This window comes from Diceros bicornis, chromosome 18 (assembly GCF_020826845.1).
Source record: "Diceros bicornis minor isolate mBicDic1 chromosome 18, mDicBic1.mat.cur, whole genome shotgun sequence".
Taxonomy (NCBI): domain Eukaryota; kingdom Metazoa; phylum Chordata; class Mammalia; order Perissodactyla; family Rhinocerotidae; genus Diceros; species Diceros bicornis.
The window spans coordinates 11,518,161-11,532,795 of NC_080757.1; the positions used below are offsets into that span (position 1 = coordinate 11,518,161).

Below are 14,635 nucleotides of genomic sequence, written 5' to 3' on the forward strand. Positions count from 1 at the left end.
GGACTCAAGCGTCGCGTTTCGCAAAACGAGAAAATCCCGTGGAGGATTGCCAGAGTGACAATGGCTACCTACAGCCTGGCGAACGAGCGTCTACGCGCCCTGGAAGACATCGAACGGGAAATCGGCGCCATTCTTCAAAATGCAGGTTTGGGACACGACGACCAAAGGGCAGGGAGCGAGAGCGAGCCAGACCCGGTAGCACATCCGCCGACTGGGGAGTAGGAGGAGGTTGGGGAGGGATCCTAGGTGCTTGCGCGGCGCGTGCCAGGTGGGAGCGGCTGGCCCTGGGGCGGGGCTGTACTGTCCGTCTCCAGGTAGCCCCACACTCTCCCCCGCCTCGTCAGGTACCGTGATCCTGGAACTGTCCAAGGAAAAAACCAATGAGCGGCTCCTAGACCGGCAGGCGGCAGCGTTCACGGCGTCGGTGCAACACGTGGAGGCGGAGCTGTCGGCTCAGATCCGCTACCTCACCCAGGTGTGTGTGTGGTGGGAGGTGCTACGTGCCCACCCAGCTCTGTGCTTTAGCCTTAGCCTTCGGGGGTCCCGAGCGGAGCTTTGGCCTAGGGAGCCAGGCAGAACCAGACCTCCCAAGCCCGCGCTAGCCGCAGCCGGCGGACGACCCTGGCAGGACCCCTCCGTTCCAGGGCCAGTTTCTTCCTCTAAAAGGAGAGAATTAAAGGTGACCCTGCCTACTTCACTGGGTTGCATCTCATGAGCCACTGGATGGGGAAGCCCTGAGAGAGGCTTGTAAACAATGCCCAAGCCACAGGACTTTGCCCTTTGAAACTTGACCTCAGGGGCATGAAGCCCCAGGTGGGGATACATCTTGATTAAAGGGACAGGATTGAGAGGGTTCTGAAGTCATTACAACAGCAACCACCATTTACTAAATTTTTTTTTCTTTTTTCTTTTTAGGAAGATTGGCCCTCCGCTAACATCTGTTGCCAATCTTCCTCTTTTTTTTTTCTTTTTTCTCCCCAAAACCCCAGTACATAGTTGTGTATCATAGTTGTAGAGTTGCAGCTCTTCTATATGGATGCCGCCTCAGCATGGCTTGATGAGCAATGAGTAGGTCCACGCCCAGGATCCAAACCAGTGAACCCCAGGCCGCCAAAGTAGAATGTGTGAACTTAACCACTACGCCACCAGGCAGGCCCCGTACAATGTGCCGGACACTCTGCATTATCTTCTCTAATCTTACAACTCTAGAAAGTAGTTATTGTCACTCCCGTTTTACAGATGAGGTTAACAGAAGTTAAGTGATTTGCCTTAGGTCATCCAGTTACCATGTGGCATTATGGATTCAAATTCAGGGAAGAAATGAGACAAGAGACCAGATGCCTGGTTGGGGAGATGGTAAGGGAAGGGGTGCTTCACTGATCAATCTAACTGTCCTGTAGGTGGCCACAGGGCAGCCCCATGAGGGCTCTAGCTACTCTTCAAGGAAGGACTGTCAGATGGCCCTGAAGCGAGTGGACTATGCTCGCCTCAAGCTCAGTGATGTAGCCCGGACCTGTGAGCAGATGCTGGAAAACTAAGCCAAGGAGTCTGTGGAGCAAGAGCTTGGAGGGAGACCACCACCTGCATCCCAGGACAGAACCTGGAGACCTGTAGGATGGGGAGCATGGGCTGCCACATACATGCTCTGCTGGTCAGAGTACAGGAGGACAAAGGGGCAAAATGGGGGAATGGAGAAACTTAAAAGATCAAGCCTGCCCACACTATGCCCTGGCTCCTCCGGCAGGGTGCTCCTGCTCTTCTGCACTTCACAAAAGCGCTGACAAGCTGCGACGGGAGATGGAGATTCAGACACCTACCCCACTTCCTCACACACTTCATGTCCCTACCGCAGGCTTCCTGCAGACTTGACCCAGTGAAGACACATTCTTCTTCATCAGAAAAGACAAAACAAGAACTAAGGATTTTAATAATAAAAACATAACAATAAAAACAAGGAGCTCAGAGTCTCACTGGGGCATATATGGGTGATGCAAGGGATTGAGGAAGTAAAACCAGCCTATATGGCGTCTGCTGAGGAGGGAGGGTGGGAAAGCCTCGGGCTTCACTGTGGGGTTGGGAGAGGAAGGAGGAGAGGCCTGAATGTGAGGAGGAACAGCTAGTGTAGTATGAAGCGAGAGTTGGGACAAGGGGGGACCATCAGCAGAGAGGCTGAAGCCAGGAATCATGGTAAGGGGGCAAGGGCATCAGGCCAATGTATGCAGAAAGAAGAGTCAATAATTACAAAAATAATTTTTAGTAGTTAAAAAACATAAAATTTGTGCAAGATATTACCCAGTGTAAAAGATGATTTTACATTATAGCACAGAAAAAAAAACAGGTAAGGTCTAAGAGAGGGCAATAGCTGGTTAATCATGTATTAAACATTAACACATACAGAGTGCCTACCATGTGCCAGAGACTTCATAGTGTATTAAAAGCATGTGGTACTGAATAAATCACCATTTCTTCCCTCACAAGCTTCCATTCTTAGCTCAAGCCTCGGAGTCTGGTGCCATAGGTGTATAATGAAGTTGCAAATCTGGAAAAGATAAAGAAATTGAGATGAGCTCTGAGATAGAGGGAAGTGGGTGGGGGTGATAGCTTGAACTAGGGAATCAGACTCCAAAACATTAACCATAAGAGTTGGGACACAGTAAGTGCTGAATAAAGATTTGTGAATTAAACGAATGGCTCCCACTTTCCTTCCCAGCTTCATCTCCCACTAGCCATCTCTAGCTGTCATCTTCTTATTGCTCCAAGCACTGCCTGGCTTTGAACGTGAAGCTCCCTGGGCCAGTCGTGGCTTCCCTGCCTTCCCATTCCATAGTCTCTGGCTGACTCTTCTCTCATGGCCTATGGTCCATGGTGCAGACAGCTTTCATATTTGTCCGCCTAGGGCTGGTTTCCAGCCACCTGGGAGCTACTGGGGGTAGGCTCCCTGCCAGGGAGGCTCTGGTCCCTAGGGTAGGGGTTCAGAGGCCCAGTATACCTGGAGAGTACTGCAGTGACTGCTCCCTCCGCCTCTTACACAGCACATAGAGGAGGACTCCGGTGAGGCAGAAGACGATGGCCAAGAGGGATGGCACTGCCACTGTGACTGACGTCCCAGTCGCAGAACCCACATTTTCCTTCAGCTGCTTCTGGTTCTCCCCAGCCACAGGCCCAGACACCAGACTGTGGCCCGAAGCGGAAGTGGTGGTTTCGCTGGTGTGAGTGAGCTTTTTGTCCAAGGACAGTGCTCCTGTGGGACAGGTGGGCTGCTGGGTGGGCTGCTGGGTGGACGGCAGGTACGTCTGGGCAGGGGTGACCATGTCTGAAGGTGCCCTTTCTGTAGGCCCAGGAACCTGGGTGCTGGGGGGAGGTAAATGCTCCTGGCGGGCCACACTCCCAAGGTTACCATATCCACAATCTGGAGAGGCAAGAAGTGAGGAATCAGGGCTGTGAGGGGACAAGGTGAAGAAGTAGATAGAGGGAAGCATAGTGGGTCCAGGAGAACATCAAGGGAACAGCTGAAGGCCAGGAGAGGAAGGCAGGGGCAGAGGGTAAAGTTGGGGGGACAAGGAAGTGAGCAAACCACAACATGGAACCACTGGGACCAGCATGCATTCTGAACTGGGAAGTCAGGAGACCTGAGTTAGAACACCAGCTCTGTTACAAAGTAGCTATGTGACCTTACCCCTTGTCTCTTAACCTCTCTGGGACTCATTTCTTTCAGCTGTAAAGTGGGGATAATTTTAGTACCAGGGGCCAAGGTAGCTGGGAGGATTAAATGAAATAATGTAGGTCTGTGTAGCCCAAAGGGTAGTATGTGTACCACTGATGCTACACAAAACAACTTCAGGTGGGACATGGAAGAACATTTTGCATTTTAATGGTTGTCTATTTATTTTAGGAGAAAAATACAACCAGCACATCAAATTTGTGACTTCACAGATGCTATTGCCTAGGACAAGTTGCTACTTAAGTTTTTCAAAAGTGGCTTGTGTACACTTAAGATTTATTCATTTCATTGTATGTAAATTTTACCTCAAAATCAAAAAGGAACAATAAAATATTGAACTCTACTTAATAATATGCATGCTGAAATGTTTGGGGATGAAGTATAGTCATGCCTGCAACTTACTTAGAAATGCTTCAGAAATAAGGTGGATTGATGATGGATAGTGAGATGGATGTGCAATAAAGCAAATATAGTTCAAATGTTGTATACTCAATATTGTAAAATATATTTGCTTTATTATGTGCATATTATATAAAATATGTAAAATATAAAAATATATAAATGAAATATTGTAGACTCTAGGTGTGGGTATATGGATGTTCACTGTACAATTCTTTCAACTTTTGTATGTCTTTAAATTTCCATAAGAAAATATCGGAAAACAAAAACAGTGACTTGATTTCAAGAAAAATATTAAGTAAATAATAGCACAGGTGATAGGATGAATTGGCGAAAATCGTGAACGTGGTGGTGAATGATGCTTGGTAGACAAGGACTTAAGTGAAAGTAATTTGGCCTTCGCCAGTGTCAGAGGTACTAGGAATGTCGGGTGTCACGGGGGAAAGCGTAAAGTGGAGGCCGCTGAGCCCTAGAGCCTGGAGAGGAGGGGGAAACTCTCACCTTTGCGATCAAAACAGTTCATCAATTCACGAACCCACTGGTCTTTGCTGCCCCCGCACACACTCCGCAAACGTAGGTGGAACCTGCGGGGTAAGGACCTGGTCTCAGCTGCATCAACCGCCCCACCCTTTCCCCAGCTCTTTCCTCATTCCGACGAGGTGAAGTCACCGACAAAATATAACCCCTTCTGCTGGGGATGAGAAAATCCAGGTAGGTGGGACTGGGACATGAAGGTGAATTAGCAGAATTAGGGCAAACATAATCCGGAGAGGGGGCTAGGTCCTCCCAGAAGGAGTTCAAGTTTGACCAGAGAGGGTTCCGGAGGCGCTGTCCTCCAGGGGTGGGTGAGATTACCTGACGTAGGAAGGACAGCGTTGATAGAATCGCACTTGCTTCCGGAAATGTTCCGTGAACTGAACCGGTGGAGGGGAGTTGGAAGAAAATACTTTATCACAGCGACAACTTCCAGCGACGCTGCCCTCGTTGCCATCGCCTGAGCGAGACAGAGGCGGTCAGCACAGGTTTCTGCGCCAAAGGGCTCCCCCAGGTATTACTCAGCCTCCAACCACTGCCCCATCGCAGTCTCTCCCCTAGACCGGGGTCGGACCCCCAAGGCTCAACCCACACATCACGCCCCTCAAAGACGTCCATAATCCCACCTGGACCCAGGCGTCTCCGAGCCTCTGTCCTCAACCCCAGGCCCTCCCTCCGCCTCGACTGCCTTGGGGACCCTGGCGCATCTGGCTCCCCACTTATTTAACTCAACCCCGCGGCCCTAGTGCCCCCCCACCCACCCACACACACTCACTCCCTTGCCCGGATTCGGGGATCTGGGCCCCAGCCCGGCCCCTGACGAACCTCGCCGAGTCAGCAAGACGAGCAGAAGTAGGAGCTCGAGGGGCAGGGGTCCCCAGCTCCGCCTCATCTCGGGGCCGCCTTTCCCTGTCTGACTCCCAGACAGGCCCCGGAGCAGGACGTCCAGCTGATTTCTCTTGGGCTTTCGCTTCGCTCCCTGCTCCGCTGGAGATGCTGGGGGAGACGGCGGCCGCAGGCGCCGAGTCTCGGCCGAAGAGGAGGCGCGAGGTGGCGGTGCCTCCGTCCCGGCGCTGCGCCGTCTGGAACAGACAGCGCGGCCAGTACTGCGGCCCCCGCGCCCCTGCCCGCCTCCCGCGGCGGGGAAACCCCTGGAGGCGGAGCCCCTTCTCCCACGCCGGGCCCAGAGCCTTCTTCGAGGGGGAGGTCTGGAATGTCCGAAGAAAGCGAAAGAAAACTTAGGCTGCAGAGCGAGGCGGGGCAGGCGGGCAGGGGCCACACGGCTGATGCAGTTCGGTTCGGGGATGCCCGCCTGCCCCAGGTCACTCCACCGGGTCGGTGACGCGGGTGAGCCACTTCACCCCGCCTCTCCTCCAAGAAGCTTTCACTTTCCCGGCAAGGGTCCCGGCGCAGCTGGACCCGTCACATGGCTGGTGTGATGCCGGCGTCAAAGTCCGCGCGCCCAGCAGCGCGCGCTGGCCGGGGCCGCTCCGCGCACGCTCCAGACTGCCACCCCGGGCGCGGCCACCCGAAGGGCGGGTCGTGGGCGCGGACAGCCGTGACGTCACGACCGCCCAGTCCCGAGGTATTTACCTTCGAAAAGAGGTGGCGGCTGCAGGTACCGGAGTAGCGGAGCCGCCGGGAGGGGCTAGGTCTACTAGGGCGCACCGCCAAACCGATCCAAGCCAAAGGGATGCCTCGGCTCCTATTCCCTCCTCCCACACCCCACAGACCGATCCCAAATTCTTCCCTCCTCACCAAACCCTCCTCCATAGGATTAGCCCTCCCTCATCTCTATCTTCAATTCAAATCCTACTTTTGAGGGTTCGAGCCTCAAATTTTGAGACCAAATACCATCTCACTCCTGACGACTCATCTGTAACCCTAATCACCCACTTTCAAGTCTAGTCCCCATTCTCATCCTGAACTCCTATCTCCTCAGCCCTGAAAACCTTTTTCTGCGCTCCTAACACTATCCATTAGATACACCCTAAGTGATCCTCAAACACACCCTCCCCCATTTTGTGACCCAGCCCCAAACTCTCACCACTACCCTCTCCGTCACCAAATATCCCTTCCTTTGCTCAGTCTGGGCCCAGGTCCTGTGCCCCTGAGGACATGGAGTTTGTGTCTGGATACCGGGATGAGTTCCTCGATTTCGCTGCCCTCCTCTTTGGCTGGTTCCGCAAGTTCGTGGCGGAGCGAGGGGCTGTGGGGGCCAGCCTTGAGGGCCGCTGGCGACAGCTGGAGGCTCAGATCAGAAGGTTGCCCCAGGACCCTGCCCTTTGGGTGCTCCATGTCTTGCCCAACCGTAGTGTGGGCATCAGCCTGGGGCAAGGGGCAGAGCCAGGCCTTGGACCAGGCCTGGGGGCTGCCCGGCTCCTAGGAGATGAGCCCCCACTCCACCTGCAAGACCTAAGCCCCTATGTCAGCTTTGTCAGCCTGGAGGAAGGGGAGGAAGGGGAGGAGAAGGAGGAGGAAGAAGAAGAGAATGTTGAGGAGGAGGGTGCAGGCACGGAGAAGGTAGAACCAGAGGAGGATGGAGAGCCAGCAACTACCAGCAGAGAGTCCCCCGGGGAAGCAAACCCTCCAGGGGAGCCAGAGGAGGCTGAGCAGGAGGCAGTAGGGGGCGAGGATGGCTGCCGAGAGGACAGAGCAGAGGACGAAACGGGGCCTGAGAGGAGGAAGGGACGAAGAAGTGGTAAGAACCCAGGGCTGGCTCTGCCCTGCCCCCTGCCCAGGCATACTCCCCTTCTGAAGCCCTCCTCTACCATCCAGAACCAGCTAGGAGTCACACACGGGGGGCCTTCAGCCCAGTCTGGCCCAAAAAGGTATTTTCATTGACCTACAATGTTTTTTAATTTGAGCCAACATAAACACTGAAAGAAAGAAAAAAAAAAAACTCCAGAAGTCTGGATTTACACCTTCTCAAGAAAAATCTCAAGTTCCAACAGCAGGACCACATTTCTGCATGGCAGCAAATGCTGGTACTGTGTAGCTGCTTTCCCCTTGAGATGAGGCATACCTTCTCTACTAGGCCGCTTTACTCCCTTAGTTATTCTGCCTGGCCCCTGTAGGCATTTGAATTTGGTACCCCGACCCCTGACTTTTCCCTTCCTCCCCAGAGGCTGCCCCCCTGCACCTTTCGTGTCTCTTATTGGTGACGGATGAACATGGCACCATCTTGGGCATTGATCTGCTCATGGATGGAACACAGGGGAATGCAGACAGGGTCTCAGGGACAGAGAACCTGGCTCCTCGGGCCTATGCTCTCCTCTGCCATAGCATGACCTGCCCCATGGGCTCTGGAGACCCCCGAAAGCCCCGACAGCTTACTGTGGGAGATCCTCAGCTGCATCGGTACAGAAATCTGGTATCTGAGGGTGAGGAGGCCTAGGGGCCTGGACTCTTGAACCCTTCAACCTGATGCTGTCTCCACCCCCATTCAGAGAGCTGGTGAGTCTGGTCCCAAGGCTGGGAGTGAAGTTAGCCAAGACCCCAATGCGGACATGGGGTCCCCGGCCAGGCTTCACCTTTGCCTCCCTTCGGGCTCGAACCTGCCATGTTTGTCACAGGCACAGCTTTGAAGTGAAGCTGACACCCTGGTGAGCAGCCTGCAAAGATGGGGTGAGAGGGAGGAAGACCCCAACAGTAAGGAGAAAAAGCAGGCCAGGGGATGCCCAGCAGACAGACAGAGTGAGGGACTGAGAAATAAAAAGATGAAAGAAAAAAAAAGCCGTTACAGCAGCGAGTGTACAGAAAAACAGACCGAGTGACATATGGGCAGCTGCAGGGAAGATGGACAGCAGAAAGAGGACCTACAGAGGTTAACACCAGGTGCCCACCACCCTTGTGACCCCAGCCCCCAGTGTAGTGCTGTCTTGTACTGTGGAGAGGCTTGTCTCCGGGCCGACTGGCGGCGATGCCCAGATGATGTGAGCCACCGATTTTGGTGCCCGAGGCTTGCAGCCTTCATGGAGCGGGCCGGAGAACTGGCAACCCTGCCTTTTACCTACACTGCAGGTACCATAATGAGGTCAGGATGGTAGGGCAAACAGATGTTTGTGACTGGGGTCCGGGTGCCTGGGAACAGGGTCCTGGGGCTGAAGTCTAAGTGCCTGGGGCTGGAGTCTAGATCCCTGGATTAAGGGCTGGATGCTGGGTATTGGGGGCTAGGGGCTAGACCCCTGGAGCGGGAGACAGGGTCTCTAGAGCTGAGGACTGAGGCCCAGGTCCCTGAGAGCTTAGGAGATTCGGGAGTAAGGATTCAAACACTTGCTTCCCAGCTCCACCACTAACAGGTGACCTTAAACAAATCACTTCTCAGAGCCTCAGTTTCCTCATCTGTAACATAGGGATACTAACAAATGTTAAAACCCAGGGAATTGCTGTAAGGATTCTGTGAACTCAGTGACTGCTACATTGTAGACCCTCAGAAATGTTGTTGGCTCCATAACTAGAACCAGACTCAGAGCCAGGGTCCCTGGGAGAGGCTGAGGAGAGCCATAGTCTGGGCTCCTAGCCACTAGGCCCTCAACCCTCCCCCCCTCCTTCTCCAGAGGTGACCAGTGAAACCTTCAACAAGGAGGCCTTCCTGGCCACGCGAGGCCTAACTCGTGGCTACTGGACCCAGCTTAGCATGCTGATTCCAGGCCCTGGCACACCCAGGCACCCCTGGGGCAGCATGCCATCCCTCAGCCTTCTTCTCAGTGGTGCGTGAGGCCTCTCTTCAGGCATGGGCCCCTCAGCCTAGAGGGAAAGAGGGGACAGAAAAAAGTTGTCCAGGTCCCAGATAACCCCTCCACATACACACCACCAGAGCCACTTCAGCCCTCTCCCCAATCCTCAAAGAAGTCCGCCACCCACCCATCCAGAAGCCCCATCCATAGGCAACCGCCCATTTCCTCTTGCTGCAGCTCCAGGCCCTCTCTCGGGGAATACAGATCCTTTGCAAGGAAGGGGTGGATGGGCCAGGTGGGGGTCTCCTTGACACCAGGCTCCTCTTCTACCTTTCATCCTCTCAGGAGATCCCTACCAGCTTCTCCAGGGGGACGGGCCTGCCCTGATGCCTCCTGTGCCCCCAGATTCACCCAGGGGCCTCTTTGGTGAGCTGGAGGGGCCCTGAGGGAGCTAGAGGTAGGGACAGGGACTGGAGGGCCAGCAGTCTGGATGGCTGAGAAAAAGGGGGCCATTGGACTGAAGGGGTTGGGTTCCAGGCCTGGGGCCAGGTCCCTCAGTAATCCACTCTCCCCAGGCTCATGGCAGGATTACTACACATGGCGGGGCCTCAGCCTGGACTCCCCCATGGCTGTGCTTCTCACCTACCCACTGACTGTGTACTACATCATCACCCACCTGGTGCCCCAGTCCTGTAAGGAGAGCCAAGGCAGGGGAGGAGTGCATGGAGCAGGGGGGACAGGGAGCTGGTAGGGGACAGGAGGAAGGAGGGAGGAGGACCATATTCTCAAACGGCTAGCTTCTCACCCAGTCCCTGAGCTCAACATCCAGAACAAACAGTCACTGAAAATCCACGTGGTGGAGGCCGGGAAGGAGTTTGACCTTGTCATGGTGTTTTGGGTAAGTCCCTCCAGGCCTGAAGGTTGGGCATTTGGGTTTGCAGGTGGATGCAGGGTGGGACCCAGTCTGTCCTCTCTGTCCTTCAGGAGCTCTTGGTCTTGCTCCCCCACATGGCCCTGGAGCTGCAGTTTGTGGGTGACGGCCTGCCCCCTGAGAGTGACCAGCAGCATTTTACCCTGCAGAGGGTGAGGGCTGAGGGGGACCCTGCTCTCATCCTGCTGTCATCCTGATTGGGCCTTGCCCTTCCTCTCCCCCTCCCTCTTCCCTGTCTTACCTAATGCATCTTCCAGTACACTAACTTCCAGTGGTTTCTCCACCCGACTCTTGGCTCCCCAGGATAGCCCCGAAGTATCTGCCCGTCCTGGTCCTGGGGTATCAGCACGGCTCAGCTCTGGGACTAAGGAGAAGGGGAGTCGCAGGGACCTGCAGATCAAAGTGTCTGCACGGCCCTACCACTTGCTCCAGGGGCCCAAGCCTGACCTGGTTATTGGTAAAAGCCTGGGGTAGGAGTGTGGGGAAGGTGGGAGAGAAGACGACCATGGGAGCCAGCTTCTCCCTGCTCTCCTTCGGTCCGCAGGATTTAATTCCGGCTTTGGTCTCAAGGACACTTGGCTGAGCTCACTGCCCCGGTTACAGGTGGGAGATGAGGCCAAAGGGAACTTTTTCACCTCCTGCCCACTCCCTCCTCTTTTTCTGAAAGTCTCTTCCTCCCCACCATCTGCTCCACAGACATGGGGTGCGCCCACGGGTCCTCTTGCCCCTCTCTGTGTCTGCCTGGTGCCTCTCCCTCATCCCGGTCCGTCTGGGTCCTCAATTTTCAACCCAGTCTTCTATCCTTCTGGCTCGGGAGGTATCTGGGGGGAGGAGCCTCTCGGAGCGTGTCTGAGGCCCCGCCCCACCCCCAGTCCCTCCGAGTGCCGGCCTTCTTCACCGAGAGCAGCGAGTACGGCTGTGTGATGGACGACCAGACCATGGCGGTGGCCACAGGAGGGGGTACCAGCCCTCCACAGCCCAACCCCTTCCGCTCCCCCTTTCGCCTCAGAGCGGGCGACAATTGCATGCCGTGGTAAGGGTCCGAGACCCTCCCTATTTCCTTCCTGACCCTTAACTTCTTACTCTGGCTGTGCATCCTAAAAGGCCCGCCTCGACCCTCGTCTCTGCTCTGCTGAGACTCTCCTCGCCCCAGCCCTACAACCAGCCTTCTCTGCCTCCACTATTCACCACCCTCCTGGAGGGTCTCGACAACCCTAACACACCCCTCCTTAGATCCTGCTCACAAAATCTCTCCAACTCCTCGCCCACCCCGCAAAAGACCCTCCGACCCTCTGCCTGGCGGAGCCCCTACGTCTAGCCCCACCTCCTGGAACTTGGGAACCCCGCCCCTTGGGAATCCCGGCCTCTTGGCCCCGCCCCTGACAGCCACGCCCCCCTCAGGTACTGCAACGCCTTCATCTTCCACCTGGTCTACAAGCCCCCGCAAGGGAACGGGGCCCGCCAGGCGCCCAGGCCCGCGCCCCCAGCCCCAACTCCCGCCGCTCCTCCCGCCCCCGCCCGAAGGCGCCGAGGAGAAAAGAAGCTTAGGCGGGGGGCCCGCCGGCGGAGATGAGGGCTGAGATGTAGCAGTCCACTCCTTCCCCCAACACGCCTCTGAAAGGAACACAAAAACACGCGAGGCCGAGGGGGAGGACGGCTGGCGGAACCCGAAAAGGTAAATAAAATTACTTGTTTGAAACCACTGAGTCAAACGCTCACAATTGGGTCATTAAACGGGGAGGGAAGAAAAGGATTTAGGGATGACCTATTTTCCTCCAGCTTCTCTCAGCCCCTCGACGGCTGTCCCATCTCTCACTTGGGACTCTTACCCTCCTTGGTAATCCCAAACTTCTAATGTATATTTGGATAAGTCATTTTCCATCCCCAGTAACCCTCAGGGACCTGCCCCAAGGCAAGGCAAGACCAAGAAGCAGAAAGTGGATTCTTTGGGGGCAGGGGTGGGCAGGGGAAGCGTACAACCTCCTAGGGGCGCACAGACCCCTTAGTTTAGTGAAAGGCTCCAGCCACCCAACTGTCCAAGTTAGAAACCTGGCAGCCATCATTGACTCCACATTCTCTCATCCCTCATATCCAATGAAGAACCAACTCCTGCTGAGTCAGACTGCTAAAGTCACTCAAATGCAACAGTTTATGTCCAATCCCACTGCAAACTCCACCATACCTCCGTCTCCACGTATCAGCCAGCATATTCCTTCTAAAACAGACATTCAAATTACCCCCTGCTTAAATCCCTCCAGTGAGTCTCCTCTGCTTCTAAAGTCCACTTGAGTGTGGGCTGGACTTAGTGACTCTCACTAAGTATAGGAAGGGAAAAATAGTGGAGAAACCTGGCAGACACCACTTAACCAAATGATGAAGGTTAAGAAGAAACAATGTCACGTTGACATCATGTGCTCCCTGACATGATGCAATGACAAAGCTACGTCACCTCTGTAGTATTCTTCCCAGAAATCCATAACTTCAGTCTAATCATGAGAAAACATCAGACAAATCCAAGTTGTGGGACAGTCTACAAAATACCTGACCACTATTCTTCAAAAGTGTCCAAGCCATGAAAGGCAAGGAAAGACCAAGACACTGTGACAGATTGGAAGAGACTAAGGAGACATGACAACTAAATATGATGCAGTATCCTGGATTGGATCCTGGAACAGAAAAAGAACATTAGTGGAAAAACTGGAGAAATCCAAATAAAGTCTGTGATTTAGCTAATGGTATTGTACCAGTGTTAATTTCTTTTTTTATTTTTATTTTTATTTTTTTTTGTGAGGAAGATCAGCCCTGAGCTAACATCCATGCTAACCCTCCTCTTTTTGCTGAGGAAGACCGGCTCTGAGCTAACATCTATTGCCAATCCTCCTCCTTTTTTCCCCCAAAGCCCCAGTAGATAGTTGTATGTCATAGTTTCACATCCTTCTAGTTGCTGTATGTGGGACGCAGCCTCAGCATGGCTGGAGAAGCAGTGCGACGATGTGTACCCGGGATCCAAACCGGGCCGCCAGCAGCGGAGCACGCGCACTTAAGCCATGGGGCCCGCCCACCAATGTTAATTTCTTAGTGTTGATAAACATGCCATGGTTATTTAAGATGTAACATTAAAGGAAGATGGGTGAAGGTATATGGGAACACTCTACTATCTTTGCAATTTATCTATAAATCTAAAATTATTTCAAAATAAAAAGTTAAAAATCAAGTTCAGACTCAGTATGGCTTATAAAGTGTCTGTCATTCACTTTTATTATAAATATTTTATTATCTGTTTCCAAATATACTCAAAAGCCCAGAGACTTAGCGTAATGAATTTCTACATAGCCTTCACTCAGCTTCAACAATTATCAACATTTTTCCCATTTTATCATTATCCCCTGTGATATTGTGATGTAATAAGAAATATATATTTGGTCTTGTCCTGGTTCCTGGCAAGAGCTTCTAAAACCCTTGGAATTTCCTGAGTGATATGGGTGATAGGAGTGTCTTTTGTTTTCATAATAAGCCCCTTTCAATGTACCTGAGTCTGTGCTAATGAGGTTACCCTAGGTGGGTGTTGGGGCGGGGAAAAATCCCTTTTTTTCTCTTCTTGTGTTCTTGTGCTGGACTAATAGTAAAATTGACACAAGACCAGATTAACAGGAGAAAAATCCAATTTAATTACATGCACATGGAAGAATCATAAAGATGATGCTTAGAGAGTGAACAAAGCAGGCAGTATGTATATCTTTTACAAAAGGAAACAATAAATTTGTGAAGAATTGACAGGACAAAGAAACTTAGGTTTGGGGTACGTAATTAGCAAGGGTTGTTTATGCAGGCTTCTCGGCCTTGAATTCCCTAGCTCTGGTGATAAGGATGCAGGGAGAGCACCTTTCACATGGGAGATTTATTTTCTGCTTTCAGGGGAACAGAGACAGGAGGGTCAGAATGCCCTTTTTTTGCTTCTCAAGTAACTTTAATTCTAAATAATTAATATGTTATTGTGGGATATTTTGGGGTGGCCTGCCCTGGGCCCCAATAGTTCCCTCCTTTGAAACTTCCCTGGAAGTTTCATATATTAAAAGTTGACCTGGTAGGTTGTTCTATTATTTCATTGAATTAATCTTTTAGTCTTGAAAATAGGTCAGTTCAGTTAAACAATTGTGTCTCATTTCAGGAGACAGCGATGCAGGTGGGCTCCCAAAATTAGGTCTATGGTGCAAGAAATCAGGTATTTAATAAGAGATACTTCTATGGAAACAAAGAAAAACAATTGTTAATGGTTGGAGCAAATTATAAACCAGTTTTTGAGCCTAGGGGGTAGCCAGTCAAAAAGATCTCTACATGTCAGAGTTGAAGCATCTTTTGCAGTTTTAAATG

At 52.7% G+C, this 14,635-nt stretch overlaps 3 protein-coding genes and 1 long non-coding RNA gene across 7 annotated transcripts; 2 read left to right on the plus strand and 2 right to left on the minus strand.

Annotated features, from left to right (window-relative positions):
* The first annotated feature begins 49 nt into the window (after positions 1–49).
* MED11 (mediator complex subunit 11) lies at positions 50–2,392 on the plus strand. Its single transcript, XM_058559933.1, has 3 exons — positions 50–145; positions 345–475; positions 1,401–2,392. The coding sequence occupies exons 1-3, from the start codon at positions 61–63 to the stop codon at positions 1,536–1,538; spliced, it is 354 nt and encodes a 117-aa protein (XP_058415916.1). The 5' UTR covers positions 50–60; the 3' UTR covers positions 1,539–2,392.
* Positions 1,895–6,078, minus strand: CXCL16 (C-X-C motif chemokine ligand 16). The gene is made up of 5 exons (XM_058559932.1): positions 5,480–6,078; positions 4,976–5,114; positions 4,622–4,704; positions 2,990–3,409; positions 1,895–2,539 (listed from the first exon to the last, which is right to left on the minus strand). Exons 1-5 carry the CDS (start codon positions 5,544–5,546, stop codon positions 2,493–2,495), a joined length of 756 nt encoding a protein of 251 aa, XP_058415915.1. The 5' UTR covers positions 5,547–6,078; the 3' UTR covers positions 1,895–2,492.
* A 79-nt stretch (positions 6,079–6,157) lies between these two features.
* On the plus strand, positions 6,158–13,034 carry ZMYND15 (zinc finger MYND-type containing 15). Of its 4 annotated transcripts, none has more exons than XR_009222673.1 (14): positions 6,158–7,355; positions 7,780–8,014; positions 8,104–8,259; positions 8,517–8,677; positions 9,214–9,366; positions 9,679–9,759; positions 9,909–10,025; positions 10,143–10,231; positions 10,318–10,416; positions 10,568–10,721; positions 10,809–10,867; positions 11,137–11,297; positions 11,666–11,939; positions 12,365–13,034. XR_009222673.1 is itself a non-coding variant. In XM_058559926.1 (13 exons), the coding sequence occupies exons 1-13, from the start codon at positions 6,773–6,775 to the stop codon at positions 11,835–11,837; spliced, it is 2,220 nt and encodes a 739-aa protein (XP_058415909.1). In that variant the 5' UTR covers positions 6,158–6,772; the 3' UTR covers positions 11,838–13,034. The 4 variants fall into 4 exon arrangements, 2 of the variants coding, with proteins under 2 accessions (XP_058415909.1, XP_058415911.1); XR_009222674.1 differs by having other exon boundaries at positions 12,722–13,034; XM_058559926.1 differs by having other exon boundaries at positions 11,666–13,034.
* On the minus strand, positions 9,343–11,505 carry LOC131417017 (uncharacterized). The gene is made up of 3 exons (XR_009222676.1): positions 10,712–11,505; positions 10,506–10,628; positions 9,343–9,403 (listed from the first exon to the last, which is right to left on the minus strand). It is a non-coding gene; the product is annotated as an uncharacterized LOC131417017 (long non-coding RNA).
* Positions 13,035–14,635: the final 1,601 nt, after the last annotated feature.